We start from the raw sequence: 15,704 nt of genomic DNA on the forward strand, positions 1-15,704 counted from the left end.
ACTATGGTCTGTCTCCTCCTCCTGCTTCATCTGTCTGTGTACTATGGTCTGTCTCCTTCTCCCGCTTCATCTGTCTGTGTGTTATGGTCTGTCTCCTTCTCCTGCTTCATCTGTCTGTGTGTTATGGTCTGTCTCTCCTTCTCTTGCTTTCTGTCTGTGTGTTATGGTCTGTCTCCTTCTCCTGCTTCATCTGTCTGTGTGCTATGGTCTGTCTCTCCTGCTTCATCTGTCTGTGTGTTATGGTCTGTCTCTCCTTCTCCTGCTTCATCTGTCTGTGTGTTATGGTCTGTCTCCTTCTCCTGCTTCATCTGTCTGTGTGTTATGGCCTGTCTCTCCTTCTCTTGCTTTCTGTCTGTGTGTTATAGTCTGTCTCTCCTTCTCTTGCTTTCTGTCTGTGTGTTATGGTCTGTCTCTCCTTCTCCTGCTTTCTGTCTGTGTGTTATGGTCTGTCTCCTTCTCCTGCTTCATCTGTCTGTGTGTTATGGCCTGTCTCCTTCTCCTGCTTCATCTGTCTGTGTGTTATGGCCTGTCTCTCCTTCTCTTGCTTCATCTGTCTGTGTGTTATGGCCTGTCTCTCCTTCTCTTGCTTTCTGTCTGTGTGTTATGGCCTGTCTCTCCTTCTCTTGCTTTCTGTCTGTGTGTTATGGTCTGTCTCTCCTTCTCCTGCTTTCTGTCTGTGTGTTATGGTCTGTCTCCTTCTCCTGCTTCATCTGTCTGTGTGTTATGGTCTGTCTCCTTCTCCTGCTTCATCTGTCTGTGTGCTATGGTCTGTCTCCTTCTCCTGCTTCATCTGTCTGTGTGTGCTATGGTCTGTCTCCTTCTCCTGCTTCATCTGTCTGTGTGTGCTATGGTCTGTCTCCTTCTCCTGCTTCATCTGTCTGTGTGTGCTATGGTCTGTCTCCTTCTCCTGCTTCATCTGTCTGTGTGTGCTATGGTCTGTCTCCTTCTCCTGCTTCATCTGTCTGTGTGTGCTATGGTCTGTCTCCTTCTCCTGCTTCATCTGTCTGTGTGTGCTATGGTCTGTCTCCTTCTCCTGCTTCATCTGTCTGTGTGTGCTATGGTCTGTCTCCTTCTCCTGCTTCATATGTCTGTGTGTTATGGTCTGTCTCCTTCTCCTGCTTCATCTGTCTGTGTGTTATGGTCTGTCTCCTTCTCCTGCTTCATCTGTCTGTGTTATGGTCTGTCTCCTTCTCCTGCTTCATATGTCTGTGTGTTATGGTCTGTTTCCTTCTCCTGCTTCATATGTCTGTGTGTTATGGTCTGTCTCCTTCTCTTGCTTTCTATCTGTGTGTTATGGTCTGTCTCCTTCTCCTGCTTCATCTGTCTGTGTATTATGGTCTGTCTCCTTCTCCTGCTTCATCTGTCTGTGTGTTATGGTCTGTCTCCTTCTCCTGCTTCATCTGTGTGTGCTATGGTCTGTCTCCTTCTCCTGCTTCATCTGTCTGTGTGTTATGGTCTGTCTCCTTCTCCTGCTTCATCTGTCTGTGTGTTATGTTCTGTCTCCTTCTTCATCTGTCTGTGTGTTATGTTCTGTCTCCTTCTTCATCTGTCTGTGTGTTATGGTCTGTCTCCTTCTCCTGCTTCATCTGTCTGTGTGCTATGGTCTGTCTCCTTCTCCTGCTTCATATCTGTGTGTTATGGTCTGTCTCCTTCTCCTGCTTCATCTGTCTGCGTGTTATGGTCTGTCTCCTTCTCCTGCTATATATGTGTGTGCTATGGTCTGTCTCCTTCTCCTGCTTCATCTGTCTGTGTGTTATGGTCTGTCTCCTTCTCCTGCTTCATCTGTCTGTGTGTTATGGTCTGTCTCTCCTTCTCTGGGTGTCAGGAGATGACCTTCAAACACGATGGTAAGGACTTTACTGTAGTACAGTGACTATTGAGTTGACTCTGTGGGTTGGTCCTGAGATCAATGGGAAGGACAATACTGTTGAGTTTATAAAATCAATGGGAAGGAGGAAATTAGCCTTTCTTTTTTGTGGATGATTTGTGTTTCGTAATCGGATGGTAAGGAATGCGGAAGTGATTGTTCCAAAGTTGATGGACGGTCCACAGTATGTCACAGTGAGTGTTCTGTAGCATCATGGACTGGGTGAGTGTTCTGTAGCATCATGGACTGGGTGAGTGTTCTGTAGCATCATGGACTGGGTGAGTGTTCTGTAGCATCATGGACTGGGGGAGTGTTCTGTAGCATCATGGACTGGGGGAGTGTTCTGTAGCATCATGGACTGGGGAGTGTTCTGTAGCATCATGGACTGGGGAGTGTTCTGTAGCATCATGGACTGGGGGAGTGTTCTGTAGCATCATGGACTGGGGGAGTGTTCTGTAGCATCATGGATTGGGGGAGTGTTCTGTAGCATCATGGACTGGGGGAGTGTTCTGTAGCATCATGGATTGGGGGAGTGTTCTGTAGCATCATGGATTGGGGGAGTGTTCTGTAGCATCATGGATTGGGGGAGTGTTCTGTAGCATCATGGACTGGGGGAGTGTTCTGTAGCATCATGGATTGGGGGAGTGTTCTGTAGCATCATGGACTGGGGGAGTGTTCTGTAGCATCATGGATTGGGGGAGTGTTCTGTAGCATCATGGATTGGGGGAGTGTGTGTTGTGGTAAACTGTGGGGTGTTGGGTTGAGCGTGCAGAGATTAACACAGAGACAGGAAGGATCTAGTCAGCAAACACAACTAGGCAATAAAATAAACATAACGAAATTAGGTAGGTTTGGCTCGGTCCTTCTTCTCAGCTTCTGCTCTGTCGGGCTCTCTGTTCTCCCCGCGGTGTGCCACAGTGCTCCTTTTATGTGGCCTCCACGGCTGGTTGGCACGTTCCCCTAATTACCTCTACTTGGAGCCATCCGTTTTGGGGTGCCCAGCCCGTGTACTCCCAGCAGAGGGAGGCAACGTCGCTCACCTCTATTACCAACCCCCGAGTGTGTGTTTCAAATAGTCTTCTCTCCTATTGTTTTGTGTGTGTGTGTGTGTGTGTGTGTGTGTGTGTGTGTGTGTGTGTGTGTGTGTGTGTGTGTGTGTGTGTGTGTGTAAATCAATATATATTACAGCTCATCACTCCCCTTTTCTTTCTCCTTCTCTCTCTCTCTCTCCATCCTCCTCTCCTCCTCTCTCTCTCTATCTCTCCAGAGGCATGTTGTGGAGACATATTTTGGATTTGATGATGAGTCTGTGGACTCTGAGACGTCGTCTCTGACCTCTTATAACACTGACCTCACAGACTGCACCCCTGCCACGCCCGAGGAGGACCTGGAGGACGTAAGTGTGTGTGTGTGTTTGACCATGTCACTACCCAGTCCTCTGTAGTTTAGTTGGTAGAGCATGGCTCTTACAATGCCAGGATAGTGGGTTAAATTCCCTGGACCAACCGTGCGTAAAATGTATACATGCATGACTGTAAGTCTCTGGATAAAAGCGTCTGCTATATGGCTTGTTATCTATTGTATTCATTCCCCAGGGTGTCTCTCGTGAAGAGTCAGAGCTGCGCTTCAGACAACTGACCAGAGAGTACCAGGCTCTCCAGCGGGCCTACGCCCTCCTACAGGAACAGACTGGGGGGTCACAGGATGCTGAGAGAGTGGCCAGGGTGAGTAGCTTTAACCTTTAACTCCTACAGCCTGCCCATGATATCCCTCATTAGACTCCTGATGTGCCCATCACTGTTTCAAAACATGAGGTTTTGCCAAGAGGAGTACAAGAACAATGTTATTCTATCTTAGCAGGCTGTAGGGTGTGCAGGTTAATGTTATTCTATCTTAACAGGCTGCAGGGTGTGCAGGTTAACTTCTTGCGTCGAGCCATCCCGGATCTGGTATCGTGACTACAGCCTCAAGCTCATTACCATAATGCAACGTTAACTATTCATGAAAATTGCAAATGAAATGAAATGAATCTATTTGCTCTCAAGCTTAGCCTTTTGTTAACAACACTGTCATCTCAGATTTTCAAAAATATGCTTCTCTACCACAGCAAACTAGCATTTAGCATTTAGGGTTAGCATTAGCAGGCCACATTTTCACAAAAACCAGCAAAAACATTCAATAAATCATTTACCTTTTGAAGAACTTCGGATGTTTTCAATGAGGAGACTCTCAGTTAGATAGCAAAAGTTTTTCCTGAAAGATTTTTTGTGCAGGAGAAATCGGTCCGTTTGGTGCGTCACGTTTGGCTACCAAAAGAAATGAAAATTCAGTTATCCAAACGCCAAACTTTCTTCCACATTAACTCCATAATATCAACTGAAACATGGCAAACGTTATTTCGAACCAATCCTCAAGGTGTTTTTCACATATCTCTTCAATGATGTATCGTTCCTGGAAGTATGAGTCTCCTTCTGTAACGTAAGGTACAATGGTTGCCACTGGGAATTACGCACTGATTTAAACAAAGGACACCGGACGGCCCCCTGGCAAATGTAGTCTCTTATGGCCAATCTTCCAATGATATGCCTACAAATACACCACAATGCTGCAGACATCTTGGATGAACGGCAGAGCGCATAAGCTCGTTCACAGCATATTCACAGCCATATAAGGAGACGTTAGTAAACACAGCGTCAAAAATCCTGTTCATTTCCTGTTTGAAGTTTCATCTTGGTTTCGCCTGTAGCATTAGTTCTGGGGCACTCACAGATAATATCAGACGTCAGAGTTTTGTCTTTCCAAGGCTGTCAATTCCATGCATAGTCGAGCATCTTTTCGTGACAAAATATTGCGCTTAAAACGGGCACGTCTTTTTATCCAAAGATGACATAGCGACTCCATAGGTTGAAGAGGTTAATGTTCTTCTATCTTAGCAGGCTGCAGGGTGTGCAGGTTAATGTTCTATCTTAACAGGCTGCAGGGTGTGCAGGTTAATGTTATTATATCTTAGCAGGCTGCAGGTTAATGTTCTTCTATCTTAACAGGATGCATGGTGTGCAGGTTAATGTTCTTCTATCTTAACAGGATGCATGGTGTGCAGGTTAATGTTCTTCTATCTTAACAGGCTGCAGGGTGTGCAGGTTAATGTTCTTCTATCTTAACAGGCTGCAGGGTGTGCAGGTTAATGTTCTATCTTAACAGGCTGCAGGGTGTGCAGGTTAATGTTCTTCTATCTTAACAGGATGCATGGTGTGCAGGTTAATGTTCTTCTATCTTAACAGGCTGCAGGGTGTGCAGGTTAATGTTCTTCTATCTTAACAGGCTGCAGGGTGTGCAGGTTAATGTTCTATCTTAACAGGCTGCAGGGTGTGCAGGTTAATGTTCTTCTATCTTAACAGGATGCATGGTGTGCAGGTTAATGTTCTTCTATCTTAACAGGCTGCAGGGTGTGCAGGTTAATGTTCTTCTATCTTAACAGGCTGCAGGGTGTGCAGGTTAATGTTCTATCTTAACAGGCTGCAGGGTGTGCTGGTTAATGTTCTATCTTAACAGGCTGCAGGGTGTGCAGGTTAATGTTCTTCCTTAACAGGCTGCAGGGTGTGCAGGTTAATGTTCTTCTATCTTAACAGGCTGCAGGGTGTGCAGGCTTTTGGTCCAGCCCAGCACTAACTCACCTGATTGAACTGACTTGACTCTGGTCTCTGATTGGCTACGTTCGCCTTCCCACAGAACCGTGAGCAGCTGCAGGCGGATCTGATTGGGTGCCAGGCGAAGATCGCCGACCTGGAGAAGGCATTGGCTGAGAGGGGGCAGGTAAAAGAGGAAAAGGGCAGGGAGACGACTGGGAGGTCCCTGGCTGCTCCGCTCTCATTGGCCCTGCTACTTGTCTGTCTTGGGGCTTTGCTTTTGGCCTGGCGCTACGGCTACGCCGACCGGATCTGCCGCAGGATCCTGTGATGTCACAACTCTGCCCTGTGTGTGTGCTCCACTGTCTCTGACAGTATTTGAATGTATATGCTCTATTTTCTCTGGAAAAGATCATCAGGATTTATCTCCTCATGATCATGAGAAAACTGATTGAATGATACGTCCTCATGCTAAACAAATCAGCCAGTCATCAAATTGTACCTAGCATTTACAAATATGACTCTGAAGAAACAAGGTTAATGAAAATATATATATATACTGTCATGTCTTAATTATGTAACATTCTGTGGAAATCATCTTCAATCAGTTCCTCTGTAAAGATATATCAATTAGATTATTTCCTTGTATAAGTAATGATATTTGTAAAAGCAGAGTGAAATCCATTTTGAGAAGTGTAGATGGATTTTGGGGTCAAAACTAAACAAATGCATCATGATGCAAATCACATAGATTGTTCAAGCTTCTTGTTGATTGCTCAGCCTGATATCAATAGACTGAATAGATCTAATACCGAACAGCGTTTCACAGAGGTCAGAACTCATAGCATCCTCCATCATTCTCTGGTACCTGTTGCATGCCTCACATTTACTGCATGTTGCCTGTTTGTGTCACTGTGGCATTGTTGCACTTTCTGTTGCACTGCTCTCACCTCTGGTGCCTCAATATGCCTGAATCTCTGTTCAGCATGCTGTTCACTGTACCAATACAGATTTCTGAGCACATTTCTCTGTATTTCTGGTCATTGTGATGGTGAACTTTCTCTCTGTTACTTTTTGGCTCAATAAAACCATGTTACAGCAATATATTTTGTGTTTAACTTGTGGTTGCATGCATGTGTGCTCACTATTTGAATGAATTATTTCACTTATTTTGGGCTTGTGGGTCTCAGTTCAGATACTGACAGTTTGGGCTAGGACTCACACGGTGTGGCTGAATCTCTTTGGGTTAAGGTGCTCATGCATGTACATTGTGCAGTATCCCCTATGGGTGGCAAGGTGCTCTTATCTCCCTTATCATTCTGTGTTGTGATAATTTAGTTTTCCTCTGAGGTGTGTGTGACCGTATGTTTCTCCAGGACTCTAAGTGGGTGGAGGAGAAGCAGTACCTCATCAGGACCAATCAGGAACTCCACGACAAGGTAAGGTACCTCCTACTTCTCTGTCACTCAACACCGTCCTGTGAGCAATCTGGAAGCAAAGGACACTACAAAATACAAAAATATGTGTGTGTGTAGATGTGTGTGTTACAGCAAGCTGAGTGGAAGCTGCAGGCGGCGGTACAGGACTCGAGGGACCAGAATGAGCTGCTGGAGTTCAGAGTGCTAGAGCTGGAAGTAAGAGAGTGCACCATCAAACTGTCCCCAGGGGGCGACACCGGTCTCCAGTCCCCACGCAAGACCTACATACAGTGACCAAAACACACACACACACACAAGCGTGCTCGTAGCAGTGGAGGCTGGTGGGAGGAGCTATAGGAGGATGGGCTCATTGGAGTGGAATAAATGGAATGGTATCAAACATACACAAAAAAAACATGTTGGATTCCGTTTCATAAATTCCATTCCAGCCATTACAGTGAGCGCATCCTCCTATAGATCCTCCCAACAGCCTCCTGTGGCGTACAGAGTACACGCGAGCACACAAACATACCCATTACTGTGCCTCGACCCATTGTATGTATCTTGTATTCTGACCGCCTTACCATCCCCACTGAACTGGAAAAGTGGATTTTTTTCAAATTGAAAGATGTACAAGAACGTTGTTTTTCGTAAGATGAATATAATTTTGAATGGAATAAAATGTGTTCAAGTTCACCATCCGCCCATCTTTGTTCATTTGTCTCCTCCTTGCATGTTCTTAAGTTTCTTTATGTTCATTAAAAAGGCAGTCGTATGCACAAACATTCCAATCATCAGGTACACGTGTCCTAAATCTTTTGATTGTTGTCCATAATAGAAGATTATCGACTGCATGGCTTTCCTCTCAGGTTCTGCCTCCAACAACTGATGTAGGATATCTTTAATGAGCTCATTCATATACTTTTTTAGAATATCTTTCATGATGACTTCATAGGAGATACTCGATCACTTCAAGAAGGTATCAAAGAAACTCTTAATGCACATAAGAATGGGTTGAATGGATCCAAAGAGCCACCCAGTCACTTAAACTCATCCATTTGAACTCCCAGACTATGTTTTAAAACCCTATTACTTTGGTTTTAAATCATGTTTCTCCACCTAACTCATTTGGACAGATCCTGAGCATGCTATCCTCATCATGTAAGTACTGTACATCAGTTCAGTTCCCAACCATGACCCATTCAGCTCAGTTCCCAACCACGACCCATTCAGCTCAGTTCCCAAACATGACCCATTCAGTTCAGTTCCCAACCATGACCTGTTCAGTTCCCAACCATGACCCATTCAGCTCAGTTCCCAACCATGACCCATTCAGCTCAGTTCCCAACCATGACCCATTCAGCTCAGTTCCCAACCATGACTGACCCATTCAGCTCAGTTCCCAACCATGACCCATTCAGCTCAGTTCCCAACCATGACCCATTCAGCTCAGTTCCCAACCATGACCCATTCAGCTCAGTTCCCAACCATGACCCATTCAGCTCAGTTCCCAACCATGACCCATTCAGCTCAGTTCCCAACCATGACCCATTCAGCTCAGTTCCCAACCATGACCCATTCAGCTCAGTTCCCAACCATGACCCATTCAGCTCAGTTCCCAAACATGACCCATTCAGCTCAGTTCTCAACCATGACCCATTCAGCTCAGTTCCCAACCATGACCCATTCAGCTCAGTTCCCAACCATGACCAGTTCCTAACCATGACCAGTTCCGTTCCTAACCATGGCCCATTCAGCTCAGTTCCCAACCATGACCAGTTCAGTTCCTAACCATGGCCCATTCAGCTCAGTTCCCAACCATGACCATTTCAGTTCCTAACCCTGACTCGTTCAGCTCAGTTCCCAACCACGACACATTCAGTTCAGTTCCCAACCCTGACTCGTTCAGCTCAGTTCCCAACCATGACCCATTCAGCTCAGTTCCCAACCATGACCAGTTCCATTCCTAACCATGGCCCATTCAGCTCAGTTCCCAACCATGACCATTTCAGTTCCTAACCCTGACCCGTTCAGTTCAGTTCCCAACCACAACACATTCAGTTCAGTTCCCAACCCTGGCTCGTTCAGTTCAGTTCCCAACCCTGGCTCGTTCAGTTCAGTTCCCAACCCTGGCTCGTTCAGTTCCCAACCCTGGCTCGTTCAGTTCAGTTTCCAACCCTGACCCGTTCAGTTCCCAAACATGACCCATTCAGTTCAGTTCCCAAACATGACCCATTCAGCTCAGTTCCCAACCATGACCCATTCAGCTCAGTTCCCAACCATGACCCATTCAGCTCAGTTCCCAACCATGACCCATTCAGCTCAGTTCCCAACCATGACCCATTCAGCTCAGTTCCCAACCATGACCCATTCAGCTCAGTTCCCAACCATGACCCATTCAGCTCAGTTCCCAACCATGACCCATTCAGCTCAGTTCCCAACCATGACCCATTCAGCTCAGTTCCCAACCATGACCCATTCAGCTCAGTTCCCAACCATGACCCATTCAGCTCAGTTCCCAACCATGACCCATTCAGCTCAGTTCCCAACCATGACCCATTCAGCTCAGTTCCCAACCATGACCCATTCAGCTCAGTTCCCAACCATGACCCATTCAGCTCAGTTCCCAACCATGACCCATTCAGCTCAGTTCCCAACCATGACCCATTCAGCTCAGTTCCCAACCATGACCCATTCAGCTCAGTTCCCAACCATGACCCATTCAGCTCAGTTCCCAACCATGACCCATTCAGCTCAGTTCCCAACCATGACCCATTCAGCTCAGTTCCCAACCATGACCCATTCAGCTCAGTTCCCAACCATGGCCCATTCAGCTCAGTTCCCAACCATGACCCATTCAGCTCAGTTCCCAACCATGACCCATTCAGCTCAGTTCCCAACCATGACCCATTCAGCTCAGTTCCAAACCATGACCCATTCAGCTCAGTTCCCAACCATGACCATTCAGCTCAGTTCCAAACCATGGCCCATTCAGCTCAGTTCCCAACCATGACCAGTTCCGTTCCTAACCATGGCCCATGCAGCTCAGTTCCCAACCATGGCCCGTTCAGCTCAGTTCCCAACCATGACCATTTCAGTTCCTAACCCTGACTCGTTCAGCTCAGTTCCCAACCACGACACATTCAGTTCAGTTCCCAACCCTGACTCGTTCAGCTCAGTTCCCAACCACAACACATTCATTTCAGTTCCCAACCCTGACTCGTTCAGTTCAGTTCCCAACCCTGACTCGTTCAGTTCAGTTCCCAACCCTGACTCGTTCAGTTCAGTTCCCAACCCTGGCTCGTTCAGTTCAGTTCCCAACCCTGGCTCGTTCAGTTCAGTTCCCAACCCTGGCTCAGTTCCCAAACATCCCATTCAGTTCAGTTCCCAAACCCATTCAGTTCAGTTTCCAACCCTGACCCATTCAGTTCCCAAACATGACCCATTCAGTTCAGTTCCCAAACATGACCCATTCAGTTCAGTTCCTAACCCGACCCATTCAGTTCAGTTCCCAACCCTGACCCATTCAGTTCCTGATCCATTCAGTTCAGTTCTCAACCCTGACCCGTTCAGTTCCCGACCCATTCAGTACCTGACCCATTCAGTTCAGTTCTCAAACCTGACCCGTTCAGTTCTCAACCCTGACCCGTTCAGTTCAGTTCTCAACCCTGACCCGTTCAGTTCAGTTCTCAACCCTGACCCGTTCAGTTCAGTTCTCAACCCTGACCCGTTCAGTTCAGTTCTCAACCCTGACCCGTTCAGTTCAGTTCTCAACCCTGACCCGTTCAGTTCTCAACCCTGACCCGTTCAGTTCAGTTCTCAAACCTGACCCGTTCAGTTCTCAAACCTGACCCGTTCAGTTCTCAACCCTGACCCGTTCAGTTCAGTTCTCAACCCTGACCCGTTCAGTTCAGTTCTCAACCCTGACCCGTTCAGATCAGTTCTCAACCCTGATCTGTTCAGATCAGTTCTCAACCCTGACCCGTTCAGTTCAGTTCTCAACCCTGACCCGTTCAAGTTCAGTTCTCAACCCTGACCCGTTCAGTTCAGTTCTCAACCCTGACCCATTCACTATCAGTCTCACACACCAATCTACCCAACCAGAATATTAGTTGTGATTGTACTGTCCCCTTTAGAGGGCTGGCTGTTGTGGTCTGTAAATTAGACTGGGGGGACTGTTTGTGAGTGTGTAGATGTGGGTGTGAATGAGGGCTGGGTTAACTGTCCTTGTTGTCCATTAGGAGAGGGAACACAGGCTTCCAGCCATGGGATTCCACATGACTACCTTCTCAGAGAACAGCAACAGCGCTCTGCAGATCTTCTGTCACCAGGAGGGAATCAAGGTAACACAAACACACACATTTTCCCTCTCGCAGCGTATGTAAACTGGATGTGTAATCCCTCTTTAGGACGTGGTTATTCCAGATCTGATGAAGAAATTGGATATCCTGGGAGATAATGGAGTGAGTTTAAATTCTCTCCGCTGTTCCTAATACTCTCAGTAAAATGATCTTACTAAAATTCACAATGCTATTTTCTCCCTCAATTAAAACCTTAATAAATACTTTTATCGCTCTCCGATCATCTATATCTATTTCCTGTCTCTTCTTCATCCCCAGAACTTGCGTAACGAGGAGCAGATTGTTGTCATCCAGGCTGGGACGGTTCTGTCAATGTGTGAGAAGGTCAGTCTCTCCTCCTTCTCCAACAACATTGGAACATTGTTACATTGTGGGAGGCAAACCATCTGCCTCATCTTCCTCCAACTCTTTCTTCTCCTCTTCCTCCCCTTCAACTATTCCTCCTTCTCCTCCTTTTTTTCCTCTTCCACCTCCTTCTCATCTTTCACCTCCTTTCCTTCTCCTCCTCTTCCTCCGCCTCCTCTTTCTTCTTCTCCTCTTCCTCCTCTTCAACTATTCCTCCTTCTCCTCCTTCTTCTTTTCTTCTTCCTCCTCCTCCTCCTTGTCTTACTCCCCCTTTTCTTCTCCTCCTCCTTCTCCTTATCTCTGAGCCTGCCTCTTACACCTACTGAACTATTATCTACGGAGTATTTAACTGTACAGTATGTGTTGAGTGTCTCTCTCTCTCCCTCCCTCCATAGTGGTTAAAGCAGATCGACAGCACAGAGGCAGCCTTGACCCAGAGGATGATTGACCTGGAGAATGAGACGGTGAGAGACCCCCCAAAAAACATCTGACCAAGTATCAGTGGTTTTTCACTGTCTCTGACGTGACACCATTGTCATGGTGATGCAATGTGATACCCCGTGATGTGATTTCATATCCTGTGTTGTGCTGTGGCTGTTCCAGGACCAGTTCAGTAAGCAGAAGGGTTTCATGGAGGAGGAGCTGGACTACAGGAAGCAGGCCCTGGATCAGGCCTACATGGTACGACACGGCAGCATGATGGGACAGGAGGGTTACTCTACAGCTGTCTCCTGCTTGTAGGAAGCGTCTGCTAAATGGCATATATTGTATTATAATTATATATTACAATAGTCATTATATTATCAAGATGGCATGCAATAGTTTCATACAGTATATGTTTTAGACTTAGATGTAGACCCACTGTCAGCCCATCAAACATCACTAACCCACAGACCAAACCCTGCTATTTGAGTTTGTCATGTGTTGTCGGGATACTGCATCTTCTACCTCAATGAACCCGTGTTTGCACTGGGTACTAAAGGACAGAAAGAGACACACCCTCCTGGCTGGGGAGAATGGCTGTGCATGAACTGTTCAGACACATCCCAAACACTCTCTCAGAACACTACGATCCCGAGACGGGACGTCTAGTGATTCCCTCAGTGACGTGTGTAATTCTAATGAGACTGTGTATCAAGAGGAACTTAACGTAGACTAGAGATGTGTGAATGTTCCCAGTACAGAGAAGCCTGTATGTTTTACATTCTTCCCATCTCTAACTTAACAGTCACTACCACCATGAGTCAGGTAACAGGAGTATCTTGCACTCGCCATCATTTATTCATTTGATTCACTGTGTTTTTAGTTCCACTTTATACAGTGTCAATAGAAGCATGTGTTCACATGGTCACTACACTGACATTATAAGCCGTCAATAGGCGTAACAGTTGTAATTATGTAATTATTATGTAACAAAGTGGACTTAGTACCTACACTGTAGTTACCATGAAAAACACACCATTATAGTGACACTAGATATAAAGCGGAACAGTGTTTTCCATCTCGGCCATGATCACAGTGGCGTACCTGTGTATGTGGCTGTATGGCAGAGGATCGCAGAGCTGGAGGCGACTCTGTATAGCGCTCTGCAGCAGGAGCCGGGGGGGCGTGCGGTCGCAGAGTCTCTGTCGGACAGGCAGAGGGAGGAGCTGGGGCTCGCCGTGGACAAACTGCGGAGACAGATACTCAGGCAGAGTCGCCAGTATGACAGTCAGATCTTACAGGAGCGCCTGAAGCTCCTACAGCAGGCCCAGCAGGTAAGGAAAGGCCTTAACCTGCAGCCGCCACAGAGAAAAGATGCAGTATCCCTCCTGCTTGTGTGTTTGTGTTTCCTTGTATTTTGTGTATTCCACCAAACCTCAACATTTCACAGAAGTCCTATCCTTATTCTATTAGTCTTTATGCTCCTAACCTCAACACGACACTCCTAACCTCGACACGACACTCCTAACCTCGACACGACACCCCTAACCTCGACACGACACCCCTAACCTCGACACCACACTCCTCCTAACCTCGAACACCACACTCCTCCTAACCTCGACACCACACTCCTCCTAACCTCGACACCACACTCCTCCTAACCTCGACACCACACTCCTCCTAACCTCGACACCACACTCCTCCTAACCTCGACACCACACTCCTCCTAACCTCGACACCACCCTCCTCCTAACCTCGACACCACACTCCTCCTAACCTCGACACCACACTCCTCCTAACCTCGACACCACACTCCTCCTAACCTCGACACCACACTCCTCCTAACCTCGACACCACACTCCTCCTAACCTCGACACCACACTCCTCCTAACCTCGACACCACACTCCTCCTAACCTCGACACTCCTTGCTTCAGAAACTAACCATTAACTGTCTAATCAATAACACAATAGGAGTTTACTAAAGACATCAATTATAATAGAACATTCTCCATAACCGACCTGCAGCTGAGACATTTTTCCTAGTCTTCTCTTCATTGGTCTCTCCTCCACCAGCCCTGCTGGATGCAATACAGGATCTCAACCTAATCCTGTCCCCCAAAACCAGCTATTTTCCAGACCCTGCCTCTCCTCTGGCTGACTCAGCTTCCCGTGGTTATGATCTAAGCAGCTTTTAGGGTTCAGGTCAGCCACGAGAATGTGATCAGTGTGGTTCCAGTGTTTCATAACTCTATCAGGATTACTTACTAGTGGACTGGTTTTCTTCCAGTGAAGGTTTAGGATTTCACGCTTGTCTGAGTCTGTCTCAAATAGTGTTTAGAGGAGAGGAAAGGAGCAAATGGAAGTGTGCGTGCGTGTGTAGCCAAGACCAAAGGTCGGTCAACAAATCAGCTCATGTGGTCTGGACAAAGATTCACCATTGTTCCACTTGCTCGTTGTCATGGCAGCAGGATTTTTTTTATTTGACGCTCTGCAACAGCTACCATGGTAACATGGGAGTAGGGCAGCTTCTGGGAATACATGTGGAAAGGGTTGTCGTCACTTTCATTAGCAACTGTTTAACAACCACAACCATTTATTTGTTCTACTTCTAAACTATAATACAGAGCCTGTGGTCAGTAGGAAGTTGACCTCCTGAACCATATGTTCTGTGCTATTTGCCTTACAGAGAATAAGACAGTTGGAAGGCATGATTGACATGCAAAAGAGACAAGTCAAGGAAATTGAAGAAAAGGTATACATGTCATTTCTCTCTCTGTCTAAGAAACATCTATGTATGTGTTGTGGGCACAGGTGGCTAGTGGAACCTAATTTGGGGAGGCTGGGCTCATGGTAATGGCTGGAAGGAAACAAGATGACTGGTATCAAACACATGGTACCACTCTATTCACGTCATTCCAACTATTATTATAAGCCTCCCTTCACCAGCCTCCTGTGGTTGTGGGTCATGAGAGCAGGCAGTAGGACTCTTCAGTTAGAATTCTGAACAGTAACGTGTCCTCTTCTCTCCTTTTTCTTTTTAAACATTCTTTAACATTATTATGATTTGTTTAGTTCTTCTTCCTCTTTTTGTTTTTCTCTCTAGCTTTTATTATTGGGCCTTAATGACAGTGACACGGGCCGCCATCAGGTAATGACACAGAGCTACGCAGCCTCCCTCGTACTGTGTAATAACAGGATGATGACGCTGACCATCATTTGTCTGTTTCCTCAGGTGCTAAGGCGCTCAGGTGGAGAGTGAGGAAGAAACACACATGTTTTTTTTTTAATGCTTTTTTTTTTAGATGGTTCACAAACCTTATGGCTTTTTTTTGATAAACATGCACTTTTAACCTGGGATGCAGAACATAACAAAACCATGACTTTGAAAAGTGAACAAATCCCAGAGACATATAAAGAGAGGTATATCAGTGTTTTTTAATAGAAAGGAAGTCTCGCCGACAGTTTCTGCAAGTGGAACAATTAGCCAAACTCTAACGTGAGTTCTAAAAAGCATAAACATTGTGGCGGCAACACTGAAGCGGGTCAATAAGGACAACATTGATTGAGAAAGTGCCTCAGATGAATTTAGAACCACACAACGAAAGAGTGCAATCGGTGAGGAGGGAGAAAGAGGAGGAGGAGGAGAAGAAGGGGGAAAGATGG

At 46.4% G+C, this 15,704-nt stretch overlaps 1 protein-coding gene across 4 annotated transcripts in view; it reads left to right on the top strand.

Annotated features, from left to right (window-relative positions):
* LOC124010531 (janus kinase and microtubule-interacting protein 1-like) overlaps positions 1-15,598 on the top strand; it is a 59,384-nt gene extending 43,786 nt beyond the window's left edge. For 2 of the 4 annotated variants that reach the window (XM_046323049.1, XM_046323050.1), the window contains exons 10-23: positions 3,135-3,263; positions 3,463-3,591; positions 5,597-5,680; positions 6,870-6,932; positions 7,029-7,127; positions 11,153-11,254; positions 11,321-11,374; positions 11,531-11,596; positions 12,013-12,081; positions 12,221-12,298; positions 13,168-13,374; positions 14,728-14,793; positions 15,145-15,189; positions 15,274-15,455. In XM_046323049.1, the coding sequence (XP_046179005.1) occupies positions 3,135-3,263; positions 3,463-3,591; positions 5,597-5,680; positions 6,870-6,932; positions 7,029-7,127; positions 11,153-11,254; positions 11,321-11,374; positions 11,531-11,596; positions 12,013-12,081; positions 12,221-12,298; positions 13,168-13,374; positions 14,728-14,793; positions 15,145-15,189; positions 15,274-15,300 (1,218 nt within the window). In that variant the 3' untranslated portion in view covers positions 15,301-15,455. Of the gene's footprint in view, positions 1-3,134; positions 3,264-3,462; positions 3,592-5,596; positions 5,681-6,869; positions 6,933-7,028; positions 7,128-11,152; positions 11,255-11,320; positions 11,375-11,530; positions 11,597-12,012; positions 12,082-12,220; positions 12,299-13,167; positions 13,375-14,727; positions 14,794-15,144; positions 15,190-15,273 lie in introns of all 4 variants that reach the window. The other 2 variants (XM_046323051.1, XM_046323052.1) reach the window with 2 other exon arrangements.
* The last annotated feature ends 106 nt before the right edge of the window (positions 15,599-15,704 follow it).

The sequence above is a fragment of the Oncorhynchus gorbuscha genome, linkage group LG23, assembly GCF_021184085.1.
Source record: "Oncorhynchus gorbuscha isolate QuinsamMale2020 ecotype Even-year linkage group LG23, OgorEven_v1.0, whole genome shotgun sequence".
Taxonomy (NCBI): domain Eukaryota; kingdom Metazoa; phylum Chordata; class Actinopteri; order Salmoniformes; family Salmonidae; genus Oncorhynchus; species Oncorhynchus gorbuscha.